General features: G+C 45.2%; 1 protein-coding gene across 1 annotated transcript in view; it reads left to right on the forward strand.

The window, feature by feature from the left end:
* The window catches only part of LOC137312607 (zinc finger protein 271-like), a 62,375-nt gene extending 58,477 nt beyond the window's left edge, over nucleotides 1-3,898 (forward strand). Inside the window, exon 7 of the mRNA XM_067979132.1 lies at nucleotides 2,943-3,898. Coding sequence (XP_067835233.1) covers nucleotides 2,943-3,734 — 792 coding nt within the window. The 3' untranslated portion in view covers nucleotides 3,735-3,898. The remainder of the gene's footprint in view (nucleotides 1-2,942) is intronic.
* Nucleotides 3,899-15,422: the final 11,524 nt, after the last annotated feature.

Below are 15,422 nucleotides of genomic sequence, written 5' to 3' on the forward strand. Positions count from 1 at the left end.
AATAAAGACAAGAGCAAGAAACCTGATATGCGTGCAGCGCTTTCATCTTGTGATCCAGATTGGAACGAGATCATGAAGAACAGGCAGACCCATCCGTCACATTAAGTAAGTGCAACTCAACCTGACCGTTTTCATATTGTATTTATACTGTACTTAAAATGTTTTTCAAGGAACGTCGAAGTCTAATTTTAGTTATTACTTGAAGTGAAATGCAGAGTGAGCATGGACTGACCTTTTTTGGGATTTGATGAAAGCTCCAGATATTATTGTTTTGGGTCCCTGGGGGAAGTGTTTTTCTTCCACTGGATAACGAGAAAAATAGTTTGAGAAACACTGTTCTACATTGTACCGTGAGTGTCTGTTCAGCAAAACGGCTCTGAATTCCTCAGTGTCTATTTCTCGATACGGTTCTGTGCGCAACTTGGGCAATAAAACACTGATCGACACCCGGCGAGCAATGGCGGCCGGAGGCCCCACAATCCCCCGCGCCCCAGAAACCCCTCTATCTCTCCAACGCGGTGATTTCCTGGTCAGGCTGCGCATGCTACCCAGGCCCGCATTGTATTTTGGGAGCGCGTCGCTCCTGTGGTTTGTCTCGAGTCGGACTCGGTGGAAACTGGAGAAGAAACCGGGAAGCGGCGGGTCGGACGTGGGATGCCGCCTGTCGGGCCCCGAGCCCCACTCGGTGTTGCTGAGACTCCGCTCAGTGTAAATGCAGGTTGTTGTTGAGCTGCTCCCGTTGGCCTCCGCGTTACCGGACAGAATCAGCCAGGGACGGTGGCTGTGCTGCTCCCCATGGTAGAAATGCTGACAGCTCGGTATATCGGCTCACAAGTACAGAATTACCACTTGGCCGGGTACTGGAGGGCAAACAGTGACTGGGCCCGAACCCCACCATCACGCAGCACCTTCAGGAGAGAATGGGAGAAAAATTGAGGCTGCGATGAATCTGGATTTCAAACAGCGAGGACGTGTCAAGGATGGAGTGTGTGGGACGGGGGATATACAGCTTAATAGGGGCAAGGAGGGAGAGTGTGTTGGACGGGGAATTTACAGCTTCATAGGGGCAAGGCGGAAGAGTGTGTGTGACGGGGGATTTACAGCTTTGGAGGTGCAAGAGCGGAAAGAATGTTCCAGAGAAACCAGAACTGTCTGTTGTGAATTTCTAACCTGTACTTACAGTGATGATTTTTGTAAATTATGAGGACAGATTGCATCGACTAAGCTTGTATTGTCTTGAATATACAAGATTAAGGTGTGATCTAATTTAGGTGTTGGAGAAGATTAAAGGATTTTATAGGGTAGATAGTGAGAAACTATTTCCTCTGGTGGGGGAGTCTAGAACAAGGGGGAATCACCTTCAAATTAGAGATAGGCCGTTCAGGGGTGAAGTCAGGAAGCATTTTTTCACAGAAAGGGTAGTTGAAATCTGGAACTCTCTTCCCCCTGAAAACTGTTGAGGCTGGGGGTCAATTGATAATTTCAAAACTGAGATTGATATATTTTTGTTTGACAAGGATTTTAAGGGTTATGGTATCAAGGCGGGTGGATGGAGTTAAGATACAGATCAGCCATGACCTAATTGAAGGACGGAACAGGCTCCTGGAGCTGAATGGCTGACTCTTGTTCCTATATTGCTAAATGCAGCCATCAGTAATAAGGTTGTGGATGGCAAGGGCCTTGTTCACAATTGAAAGGACATCTGGAGGGAGATGTGGAGAGAGGAGGTGACTGATCAGGGAGTGTCTGCAAATGAAGGAGAAATGGTGACGAGTTAGGGAGTGTCTCTAAATGAAGGATAAATGATGATTGATCAGTGAGTGTCTGTAAATGAAGCAGAAAGGATGACTGGTCAGGGAATATCTGTAAATGAAGGAGAAATGGTTACGGGTCAGGGAGAGTCTATAATTGAAGTAGAAATGGTGATTGGTCAGGGAGTGATGGTGACTGGTCAGGGAGCCAAAATCACCAAAAGTGGGAGATATCACAGATGGACAACTTACAGCCAGCTATAGGGAGCGACATAGTGTCGAAAAGAGGATGAGAGCATAAACACCAAGCCATAGTCAGCACCTTCAGTGGAGGAGAGGGTGGGGAACCATTGAGTGGCTGGGTTCAGTTCTACTCTCACTGGTTCGCGTCCCCTCTCCTCCCCTGAAGGTGCTGACTCCGGCTAGGTTCAGTTCGACAGAGTCAGGACCATCAGGGGAGAAGAGGGAGGAGAACCAGTGAGTGTACCACTGTACCCAGTCAGAGTCAGGACCTTCAGGGGAGGAGAGGGAGGGGAACAAGTGAGTGTAGAACTGAACTCAGTCAAAGTCAGGACCTTCAGGGGAGGAGAGGGAGGGGAACCAGTGAGTGTATAACTGAACCCAGTCAGAGTTAGGGCCTTCAGGGGGAGTGAAAACATAAATAGAAGGAAACATGTTGGAGATGGTGCGATGGGTTTCGATTTCAGCAGAGGGAGGAGGGTGAGTGTGAAGGGCGGGGATTTACAGTCTGGGGGAATGAGCGGGAAGAATGTTCCATAGAAACTGGAATTGCCTTTTCTGAATTTCTATCCTCTATTCCCTGTATTCACAGTGAGGACTTTTGTCATCTCCTTTTACAGAGTATTAGAAGGGGAGGATTTGCAGACGGGAAACTCAAACCAAACATCACATCAAGATCTGACAGTCACTCAAATCACCAGCACCTGAAGATCATCTGCCTTTGAATATAGAAGGAGGAATGTTTGTCTGTTCTGTCTCTGGGAAGAGATTTCAAACATCAGTGTAACTGGAAAAACACCGAGACACACACACCCGAGTGAGAGTGTTCCAGTGCACTGACTGTGGAAAGAGCTTTAACCAGTCACATAGCCTGAAAAAACATCGCACCATTCACAGTGGGGAGAAACCGTACACGTGTTGTGTGTGTGTGGACGAGGCTTCAACTGATCGTCCAACCTGGAGAGACACGAGGACACCCGCACCATGGAGAAACCGTGGAAATGTGGGGACTGTGGGAAAGGATTCAGATTCCCATCCCTTCTGGAAACTCATCGACGCAGTCACACCGGGGAGAGGCCGTTCACCTGCTCCGTGTGTGGGAAGAGATTCACTCAGTCATCCAGTCTTCTGACACATCAGCTTGTTCACACCGATAAGAGACATTTCAAATGTTCTGACTGTGAGAAGAGCTTTAAAAGTAAAACGGAACGACTGGCACACCAACGGACTCACACTGGGGAGAGGCCGTTCAGCTGCCCTGAGTGTGGGAATAGATTCACCCAGTCATCCCATCTGCTTACACACCAACGAGTTCACACTGGGGAGAGGCCGTTCACCTGCTCCGTGTGTGGGAAGGAATTCACTCGTTCATCCAAACTCATTGAACATCAACTTGTTCACACTGATAAGAGACTTTTCAAATGTTCTGACTGTGAGAAGAGCTTTAAAAGAAAAAGTGATCTACTGAAACACCAACGGACTCACACTGGGGAGAGGCCCTTCACCTGCTCGCTGTGTGGGAAAGGATTCACTCAGTTATCCAGCCTCATTAAACATCAAATTGTTCACACTGATAAGAGATCCCTGAAATGTTCGGTCTGTGAGAAGAGCTTTAAAACAAAGTGGAATCTGCTCACACACGAACGTATTCACACTGGGGAGAGGCCATTCACCTGCTCTGTGTGTGGGAATGGATTCACTCAATCATCCCACCTGCTGAAACACCAGCTGGTTCACATGTGACTGCAGGGGTTGGATTCTGCTGCTATCGCTGCTGTAAATCACATCCAGGACTGAACCATGTTCATCCTGACACTTGGGGTTTGTTTCTGATGTTAATAACCCCTTTAACTGGGCTGGAGTTTAGTATTCTTTACAAGAGTCAAATAAATCAGCGTTCCTTTAAAGACAGTGTGTCTAGTGCTTGATATCTTGATGATAATACAAGCTGATTGAAGATTATTATGAGGTGAGTAGAATACACCTTATAACTGGGTTCCTATACATTTTAAAAGATGGATATACAAGACGTCCAAGTCTGACAGGACAGAGTGTCCCAGCACTGACTGTGTGTATGATAGGACAGACTGTCCCAGCACTGACGGTGTGTATGACAGGACAGACTGTCACAGCACTGACTGTGTGTATAACAGGACTGAGTGTCCGAACACTGACTGTGTGTATGACAGGACTGAGTGTCCCAGCACTGACTGTGTGTATGACAGGACAGAGTGTCCGAACACTGACTGTGTGTATGACAGGACTGAGTGTCCCAACACTGACTGTGTGTATGACAGGACTGAGTGTCCCAACACTGACTGTGTGTATGACAGGACAGAGTGTCCCAGCAATGATCGTCCGTAGAGTGTACATGGGCTGTGGGCGGAGATAAATGTGTGGGGTAGAATCCATGATAGGGTGGAGTGAGATGGGGTTGTCAGAGGAGATTACATCGGTTGGAGGAGGTTACAGAGATAGGGAGGGGGCGAGGACCATGGAGGGATTTGAACACGAGGATGAGGATCTTAAAATCGAGACATTGTCGGACCGGGAGCCAGTGTAGTAACACACGAACAGAAACTTACGGTTCACTGCCCGGCAAACAGGTGGGGAAGATATTGATGTCCGCGGAGGAACAGTCAGGGTCACAGCAGCAGTCGAGGGGTTGAAAATGAGGAGGGGTTTTGATGGAGTCGATGGGGAGAAACTCTTGCCACTGGCTGGAGGGTCCGTAACCAGAGGGCACAGATTGAAGGGAATTGGGAAAAGAGGCAGAGGGAGATGAGGAGAATGTTTTTCGGCAGTGAGTTGTTCTGAGCTGGAATTCACTGCCTGAAAGGGCGGTGGGAGCAGATTCAATAATAACTTTCAAAAGGAAATCGGGTCAATCCTTGAAGGGGGGAAATTTGCCGGACTGTGGGGAAGAGCAGGGGAGTGGGACTAATCGGATCGCTCTTTCACAGAGCCGGCACGGGCGCGATGGGCCGAGCGGCCTCTTTCGCAGAGCCGGCACAGGCGGGATGGACCGAGCGGCCTCCTTCACAGAGCCGGCAAAGGCGCGATGAGCCGAGCGGCCTCTTTCTCAGAGCCAGCACCGGAGCCGTCAGCCCGACCCCCGCCAAGCCCGCTCTCCCATCTCAGGCCACTCCCGGGTGCGGGCCCTCCCTTTGGCGGGCGAGGACCCGCATCATCATCCTCCTGGCCCCGGCACAAGGACCGCGTCTTGACGTCAACGCGCTAAGGTGAGTGACGCTGACGCGTGTCACTTGATGGGAGGAGTCAGCCCGGGGTCCGGGAGGGAGGTGGTGAGAGCTGTCAATCAAAGGGCCCGGAGTCAGCACTCACTGCGCAAAGTGTTTGAAGAATTTGTTTAAAAATGCAAAATCTGCAATAATTAAATTAAAATATAAAGGTACAAGAAAGGGAAGAAATTTCAAATCCAACAATCTGAATTAAAAACAGAAACGTCCAAATTCATATCAGGCTGATGGCCTGGGTCCTCCTGTGTCCTCCTGCCACTATTAGTCTTCTCTCCCTTGGGCATAGGATGAGCAGAATGATTTAATGTAACCTTTTTTAATGCAGAGTGTGCTGGATGCATGGAATGGCCCAGCAAGGGAGGCAATGGGGCCTGATTGTATCAACAAATTCCAGAGAGTTGGCGAAGGACCTGATAGCGATACCTTGGGTTATGACAGCCTAGAAATTGGGACCATTATTTTTTTTTACTTGTGCAATAACTTTTAGTGATTGGTGCACCTGGACACCCAAACCCCTTTGCTCCTCTCCAGTCCCTAGTTTCTCATCATTAAGGCATTAATCCTATTTCTCACCTGGTGCCTGAAGTAGATGCTCTTTGTTTATCTCCCCATATTTGTACTGTCCGGCTGTATCTCCACCACTCACTGTCCAATAACATCAGACACGATGAGACTGGAACTTTTAAAAATATACTTTATTTCATAACATTTATGGATACAGACAGTTCAATGCAAATATCACAGTTACAATTCAAAATAATACAATACAGCTCGTACACACTACGATTCAATTATTACAATTCAACACACGGTACATAGCTTCTAATACATGCTGTACAATACAAAGTGAAATGTCCTTACACGGTGGCCTTGCCCCATAGAGCCTTTGAGAAGGCTGCTCCTCGCTTCAGTGTGTCCCACAGCACGTACTCCTGGACCATGGTGTGTGCCAGTCAGCAACACTCGGTCGTGGGCAGGTCCTTCAGCTGGAAGACCAGCAGGTATCGGGTGGACCAAAGGGCCTCCTTCACTGAGTTGATGGTCTTCCAGCAGCAGTTGTTTTCTGTCGCGGTGTGCGTCCCGGGGAACTGCCCTTACAGCACAGTGGAAATGGGGTGATGGAGGTGTTAGGTTACTCACGTAAATCGGAGTAGTATGACGTACGCGGGACACTATTCAATGTTGGTTACAAATGGGTGGAGGAGCCGCCCTTTCGATGGGAATTGAGTGGTGCAGAACACTGAGAAGTTTTATTTTAACTGATATTTTGTGGGTCAAGGAGCAGCAGGAGAGCTTTCCCTTGACTTGCTGCGATCGCGCGAAATCCCCTGTCCCCTGATAATCTCGGAAACGTATCAGGCGGTTTCCGTATAGATCTGTGCAACCAGGTCCAGCCTCATGTCCCATTAAACTCCCTGCAGTGAGTAAACACTGCTGCATAGCAGCTCAGAGAGGAAACGATCTCCGGAACGCACCACTGGAGTTTGAAATTACATTAATATTTTACCAGTTAGTAACGGTCCGGGTGTTGGTCCATTATTATTCTGTTCTGGTCAAAACAAATGTCCCAATGAACAGGACGCTGTCTGACCCTGACAGCTCACCCTCAGTCCATCCCACCTGGCATTGTGTGATGGGAAATAATCATCAACCGAAAAGGAGGATTTGAGTTTATTCATTTCAGGATTTAACATTGAATATTGAAATCATATTATTTCCAGACTAATAACAGCAAACCATTTCATGTTAGAATCTCATCTTGTATCATTTCACAACACTGCATATGTCGCGTAAAATATAATTCCTGTCTTGTATATCCAAATTTATTTGAACTATTTGATTGATATCAGTTACTTTAATGAACTCATTGATGTCAATAGATAGTAAAATCAGGGGCGGCGAAAAACGGGCGCCCGATCCGCTACCGCCCATCTTACTCCACCGCCAAACGTAAAAAAATCTACTCCAACTGACACTTTATTTAATTTTGAATGAAAAGTCTTGAGACGTTTCTATGATTTAACTAATCTAACAATTAGATTCAGTGGGTATTTCACCCCGTTCTTCAGCTCCTCTCTGAATTTAGTCTGGGTCACAGCATAAATACACGTGTTGGTGCAGGAACTGAGGAGTTGAAGCATGAATGCGGCTGACTCAATGTCACTGGTCATATATTTCTGGACGTTTGTGAAACGCACAGAGATAACATAAAAAACTTCTGCGCTCCATAACAATATAAAACTGCCTGATATACTGAAGAGTAAAATTATGGATTTCCTTCGATTCTCCATCTCTGGATCCTTGTGATTCTCTCCATTGCTGCGGCCCCGGAGTCTCCGGCGGAGTCTACTGGCCGCTAAAATGTGCCTGGCGGTGAGAACATTGAACAGCAAAATCAGAATGAATGGGAGACAAGACGTTAACACAAGATGAAACAAGTCAAACGCTGCCCATGCAGTTGAAGTGAAAAAGGTCGGTTTCAAGACACAACCCCGGGGTACATTGTCCATTATATATTCCGGGTCAAATGCAAAGTACCAGGGAATGTTTAGCAAACAGCTCAGCGCACTCACCACCCCGATAACAGCAGCCGCCGTTTTCTCGGTGCAATATTTTGTTTTCAGCTTCTGACAACAAATGGCCACAAATCGATCAAAGGTGAAAACCACTGTGAACCATACAGAGGCCGTTGTGGCTGCTAAACTCAGGCTGGCAATGAGACGGCACACGGGGGTAATGGTCAAGAATGAAACTGGGAAATGAATAACAACAATGCGCCACATTAGGACATCAGTGATAACGACCAGGAGATCGGCCGCTGCCATTCCCACCAGGTAACGAGTGATACATTTGGAGAGTCCGCACTTTCCTCGGGACAGGATCGCAATCGCCACCAAGTTAACTGTAAGAGAGAGAAACGGAAGCAGAGAAATTACTGATCAGACCTGGAGCCAAAGCAGCAGTTTGACAGGATCTGGGGTGAAATTTCCAGCTTTGTCGCTGCATCAAACGTTGGAAACTGATTCACTGACCTGGGCAGCGCTTTCGGGCAGAGAAATGTTTTTAAATACAATGATCAATAATGAATTGGGAAATTGATATGGAAATTGAATAAAGTGAGCACCGGATCCACTGGAAGGGCCGAATGAGGGCGCAGTGGCGGTGGGGAAGGGAGAAGGTGTTTTACGGAGGAATGCAACGTATTGAAGACGTAGTTGGGCTCCAGACGAAGGGGGGAGAGAGCGCGGGCCGGGAAGGTGAGGGGACAGGGGTAAGTGCTGCTGGTTTGTTGCTCTGGGGTCAGAGAGCTGACAGGGGGTGGCACAAAACGGGAAAGCCCGATATCCGCGGCGGTGTGTTTCAGGCTTCTGTTCGGATTGGAAAAGACAGCTGGAGGCTGAGCCAGTGAGTGAGATTGGGAGGAAGACAAGGAAAAAGACATGTAGGAGCTGGAGGGGAGTGAGTAGCAGATGATTTGGGAAAGCGGTTAAACTGAATCAACGGATGAGGAGACAGAGGATTCAATGCAGTGGGAGGAGAGGCTGTGATTCACAGGGAGAGACTGGAGGAGGGTGTTCGAGGGAATTAATGAATTCAACCTTTAATTTTTATGTTTATCTAAACAAAAATCTCGGTTTTTTTATATAACGCGGTCAATAAATTTACTTTGCACATTCAATTATAATTAAATTAAAAGGCATTAATTAAATTAGCCTCGTTCTTTATTGAATTAAGTTGACACACAATTTTTAGAATACAGTATCCTAATAATCCAATAGGATCAACAAATGGCTGATTTTATTCTTTAATTACATTTCAATTATGTTCATGTATTCAGTCATTAAACAAGTAAGTGGAACATTCACATAAACAGACTGAGGACCTGATAGGGTTAAAAACATCCGGCACGAGTACAATAAAATTCACACATCTATCGACGACATCCTAATAACACCTTCAAGTCTCATTTCCTCTGCATAATTGTACTGCAAATTTCAGCAGTTCATTCCGATATATAATTCACAACGCTGCCGCTCTCTCTCTCTCTCTCTCTTTATCTGTCTCTCTCTTTCGTTCCTTCTCCCCCTCCCTCTCGTTTTCCTTCTCAGTCGCGTTGTCTATCGCTCCTCTCTATCTCTCTGCATTCTCTCGACTCTCTTTCTCAATGCCCCTTTTCCCATCCGAGTAAATCCGAACATCCTGCGCCTGCTTTCTCTCCACCAGTCCCGTGTTCCAACGATCATATTCTTCGTGTCCGTTTGTTAAATGGTGAATCCTCTGTGAACAGTTTAATGTTTCTACAGATCATTCAAGTCTCCACCTGTTCACCCACACTGTTCACTTCATCTACAATGCATGTTCCAGAAACACATCGCCAGAATTGAAATTCCTTCTCCTGTAATCATAAAGTACAGCGTTAGATGGCGGCATTGTTCAATGAAAAATACGCCAACATCACCGCTGCTGCTCATAATCTGCAGATAAATAGAAGGGCTCCTGATTCCAACAGATGAAGTGCAAACTGATACAACATAACCTCAAAACATTGCATATTAAAGTGAATTCATCCACAATGGAACAGAGAATGAGATGTGAAAGAATCAGCAGCAAACTCAGTTCAGTAGCCAGACCTCTGGAGATGCGTGAGATACACACATAATGAAATAGTAATTCATAACATTGACAACCAATAAATACATTGAAATCCCAGTTAAACTGAACCATGTTATTGAAGAGGGAGAACATTGCGCTGCCTCCTTGTAACACTGAGACCGTGAGCTGTCTCATTATCAATCACTGAAAACACATTTATGAAAAAATATTCCATGGCAGGTTAGTTCCACAACATGAAGCAATTAATGGCTCCTGATGGTCTGATACCAGCTCTTAGCCCAGACACCTGATTCCAATACATTCAGTGCAGGGAATAATCCAGTAACAATGCCAGGGTTGGATATGAAACGTTCATTAGAGATATAATGCAAAACCAAAAGAGCAGCGACTTTAAATATTCCAACATCCAACTGATGGAACAGAAAAGGCGGTTGTGTAAAACATGGTGGGAGGAAAATAATTAACCAAGTAAAGCAGCACAGTTAACAGCGATTTACAATATTCACAGATGAGATAACGGCTTACCCGGGACTCCAATGCCTGCAAGAACAGGATAGTAAATGCGTTCTATCTGGGACATTACTGGATATCCCATTTCTGTGAGAAGCAGTGACTTCTGTTGATCTGAAAACCGCAGTTCCGGCAGGCACTCTGAGCTGACACATTGCAACAAGCCCTGATTTATACAGGGGATAAATTTCCACTGACACGGTTATACCCCTGATCATTGCTATTAGTTACAGTCGGCTGAACAAACACATTACATCTGCAGCTTTGTCTTCAGTGTAAATAATGACATGGATATATCACAAACATCTCAAAGTTCAGAACCTTGTCTTAATGAGACCTCTCTCAGTAATAAAGTTAAAAGCTGTGCTCAGAAAGGACTGGTCCAACAACAAATGAGCGGCTTCATTTACAGTTTTCATATCATTGTATTGACCAAGTTCACTCCTGACGATTCATTTTCATCCTGTGGTTTAAATCCCTGCATGGCCTTCCCCTCCCCATCTCCGTCCACTCCTCCACACCTACAGGAAACCCACCCATGACCTCCGCATTCATTGATCCTGGGCCTCTGGTGGTGGGACCACTCTCTCTCGGTTCCACTCACCAATCTGATCATAGCCAGGAGAAGCTTCTCTTCCCACCCTATCACCGTTATCTCTGATGTCTCGAAAGGTTCAATCCTTGGCTCCCTCCTCTTCCTCATCTACATGCTGCCCTTTGGTGACATTGTCCGCAGACATGGATCAGCTTTCAGATGTACACTGACAAAACCACCGCCTGTCTTCTCCCATGCAATGTCTTTGAGTTGTCAGAGCGATATTCGGCTTTCGATGAGCCACAATTTCATCCAGTTAAAAATTGGGAAGTCATGATCTTTGACCCCACGAACTCCACATACTTGCCACAGGGTCCATCCGCAACCCTCTCTTTCCGATTGGTGAGTCCCTCACCAATCATCCAGGTCCTACTGACCTTCATTGACTTCCAGTCTCGTAAGCCTGCAGTTCATTTTTATTCTTTCTTGCACTTAAATCCACCCGGGCCTCACGCCTCGCTATCTCTTTCACCTCCTCCTGCAGTCCCTGCCAAATACTCTGCTCCTCCAACTCTGGCCGCTTGTGCCTCCTCAGCCCATTTGCCCCACTTTGACAGCCGTGCCTTCAGCCACAGCCACGCTCCAGAATTCCCTCCCGATGCCCCTCCATCTCCCTCTCCCTCTTTCAGGCGCCAGCCGTGTCTCAGTGGTAGCAGTCTCGCTTCTGAGGTTGGAAAGTTGTGAATTCAAGTCCCACCTCAGAGACTTGAACACATAATCCAGGCTGACACTGCAGTCCAGTACTGAGGGCGAACTTTATTGTCGGAGGTGCCAACTTTCAGAGCACACGATAAACCGAGGGCCCATCTGCCGTCTCGTGTAAAAGATCCCACGGCAATATTCGAAAAATAGCAGAGGAGTTCTCCCTGGTGTCTTGGGCTTTATTTAACCCTCGACCAACATTACTGTAAACTGATTTTCTGGTCATTTATCTCAGTGCAGTTTGTGGGAACTTTCCTTGTGCAAATTAGCGGGCCACATTTTCTTACATTACCACAGTCACTGCACTTCAAAATGTACTTCATTTATTGCAAAGCGCTTTGGAATGTCCTGAGATCTTGAAAGGCGCTATATAAAAATAAGTTCTTTGCTTCTTTTAGATCTTCCATGAAAGCCATCTCTTGCTTTATGATTTTGACATCCCTCCTAATACCTTCTTCTTTGGTCTTGGGTCAATTTTTATCTGATTATACATCAGTAAATGGTCTTAAGATATTTATCGATGTTAAATCCGCTATATAAATCCGAGTAGTTATATTTTACCATCCTCCACTCTCTTAATCCCACCATTGGTGACCATTCCTTCAGGCATCTAAATTCTACTCTCGAAAACCACCTTATCCCCTCCGTCTCTCCATTTGCTTCTCCTCCTTTTACAACCTCCTTAAACTCAATCGTTAACCAAGGTTTTGCCAGTCCTCCTTTTACCCACTCCTCAGTGAAGCCTCATTGTACAAACAACATTAAAGTCACAGAGAGCACAATGTGGATTCTCTGGAATGAGGCCAGGAAAGGTGCACTGTATGAGGAAAGATGTAAAATTCCGGGAATTTTTCTATGGAAATGGATATGAGGAGATTTAAATTTCAAAACATGAAGTTGTTTGATAGAGTAATAGAGAATTACTGTATTCTCTGTTTGTGAGAATCAGTGATAGAGTAATAGAGAATTACTGTAACCTCGGGTTGTGAGGATCCGTGATCGAGTAATAGAGAATCATTGTATCCTCTGGTTTTGAGGATCAGTGATAGAGTAATAGAGGATTAATTAATAATGTCCTAGTTAAGGATCACCTGGGAATGAGTGACCATAATATGGTTACATTCAATATCCAATTAGAGGGTGAGAATGTTGGTTCTCAAACAAGCGTACTGAGCTTGAATAAAGGAGACTATGATGGTATGAGAGCGGACTTGATTAAAGTGGACTGGGAAAATAGATTAAAGGGTAAGACGGTAGATGAGCAATGGTGCTCATTTAATGAGTTATTTTACAACTTTCAAAAAATATATATTCCACTGAGGAAAAAAGGGTGTAAACGAAATGACAGCCATGCGTGGCTAAGTAAAGAAATTAAGGATAGTATCCGACTAAAAACAAGGACATATAAGGTAGCCAAACTTAGTGGGAGGATAGAAGATTGGGAAGTCTTCAAAAGACAGCAAAAAGTAACTAAAGGATTGATTAAGAAAGAGAAGATAGATTATGAAAATAAATTAGCAAAAAATATAAAAACAGACAGCAAGAGTTTCGACAGCTATATAAAAAGAAAAAGGGTGGCTAAGGCAAACATAGTTCCCTCAGAGGATGAGACCGGGAAATTAATGGTGGGAAACATGGAGATGGCAAAAATTCAGAACAAATATTTTTTTTCCGTCTTTAGGCTAGAGGACACTAAGAATATCCCAACACTGGACAAACAGGGGGCTCTGGGGGCGGGGAGAAACTAAATACAATTAAAATCACTGAGGAATTGGTAATCAGTAAATTAATTGAACTCAAGGCGGATAAATCCCCTGGACCTGATGGCTTACATCCGAGGGTCTTGAGGGAAGTGGCTGCAGGGATTGTGGATGCTTTGGTAATAATTTTCCAAAATTCTCTGGACTCGGCAAAGGTCCCGGCAGATTGGAAAACTGCTAATGTAACACCCTTATTTAAAAAGTGTAGTAGGCAGAAGGCTGGAAATTATAGACCAGTTAGCCTAACGCCTGTGGTGGGTAAAATTTTGGAGTCTATTATTAAGGAGACAGTAGCAGAACATTTGGATAAACATAATTTAACCGGACAAAGTCAGCACGGCTTTATGAAGGAGAAGTCATGTCTGACAAATTTGCTTGAGTACTTTGAGGACATAACGTAAAGGGTGGATAAAGGGGAACCAGTGGACGTAGTGTATTTGGACTTAAAGAAGGCATTCGACAAGGTGCCACATTAAACATTATTGCTCAAGATAAAGAATCACTGGATTGGGGGTAATATTCTGGCATGGGTGGAGGATTGGTTATCTAACAGGAAGCAGAAAGTTGGGATAAATGGTACATTCTCGGACTGGCAACCAGTTGCCAGTGGTGTACCGCAGGGGTCGGTGCTGGGTCCCCAACTCTTTACAATCTATATTAACGATTTGGAGGAGGGGACCGAGTGCAACATATCAAAGTTTGCAGATGATACAAAGATGGGAGGGAAAGTAGAGAGTGAGGAGGACAAAAAAACCTACAAAGAGATATAGACAGGCTGGGTGAGTGGGCGGAGATTTGGCAGATGCAATACAATATTAGAAAATGTGAGGTTATGCACTTTGACAGGAAAAATCAGAGACCGAGTTTTTATCTTAATGGCGAGAAACTGGAAAGTACTGCAGTACAAAGGGATCTGGGGGTCCTAGTGCAAGAAAATCAAAAAGTTAGTATGCAGGTGCAGCAGGTGATCAAGAAGGCCAAAGGAATGTTGGCTTTTATTGCTCGGGGGATAGAATATAAAAACAGGGAGGTATTGCTGCAGTTATATAAGGTATTGATGAGACCGCACCTGGAATACTGCATACAGTTTTGGTGTCCATACTTAAGAAAAGACATACTTGCTCTCGAGGCAGTACAAAGAAGGTTCGCTCGGTTAATCCCGGGGATGAGGGGGTGGACATATGAGGAGAGGTTGAGTGGATTGGGACTCTACTCAATGGAGTTCAGAAGAATGAGAGGCGATCTTATTGAAACATATAAGATTGTGAAAGGGCTTGATCGGGTGGATGCGGTAAGGATGTTCCCAAGGATGGGTGAAACTAGAACTCGGGGGCATGATCTTAGAATAAGGGGCTGCTCTTTCAAAACTGAGATGAGGAGAAACTTCTTCACTCAGAGGGTAGTAGGTCTGTGGAATTTGCTGCCCCAGGAAGCTGTGGAAGCTACATCATTAAATAAATTTAAAACAGAAATAGACAGTTTCCTCGAAGTAAAGTGAAGTAGGGGTTACGGGGAGCGGGCAGGAAATTGGACATGAATTTAAATTTGAGGTTAGGATCAGATCTGCCATGATCTTATTGAATGGCGGAGCAAGCTCGAGGGGCCGATTGGCCGACTCCTGCTCCATTTTCTTATGTTCTTATTATGTTCTTATGTTCCTCTGGTTGTGAGGATCAGTGATAGAGTAACAGAGAATTACTGTATCCTCTGGTTGTGAGGATCAGTGATAGATTAAAGAGAATTACTGCATCCTCTGGTTGTGATGATCAGTGATAGAGTAATATGGAATTACTGTATCCTCTGGTTGTGAGGACCAGTGATATAGTAATTGAGAATTACTGTATCCTCCGATTGTGAGGATCAATGATAAACTAATAGAGAATTACTGTATCTTCTGGTTGTGAGGATCAGTGTTAGAGTAATACAGAATCACTGTATCCTTTGGTTGTGAGGATCAATGATAAACTAACAGAGAATTACTGTATCTTCT

The sequence above is a fragment of the Heptranchias perlo genome, unplaced genomic scaffold (assembly GCF_035084215.1).
Source record: "Heptranchias perlo isolate sHepPer1 unplaced genomic scaffold, sHepPer1.hap1 HAP1_SCAFFOLD_43, whole genome shotgun sequence".
NCBI lineage: Eukaryota > Metazoa > Chordata > Chondrichthyes > Hexanchiformes > Hexanchidae > Heptranchias > Heptranchias perlo.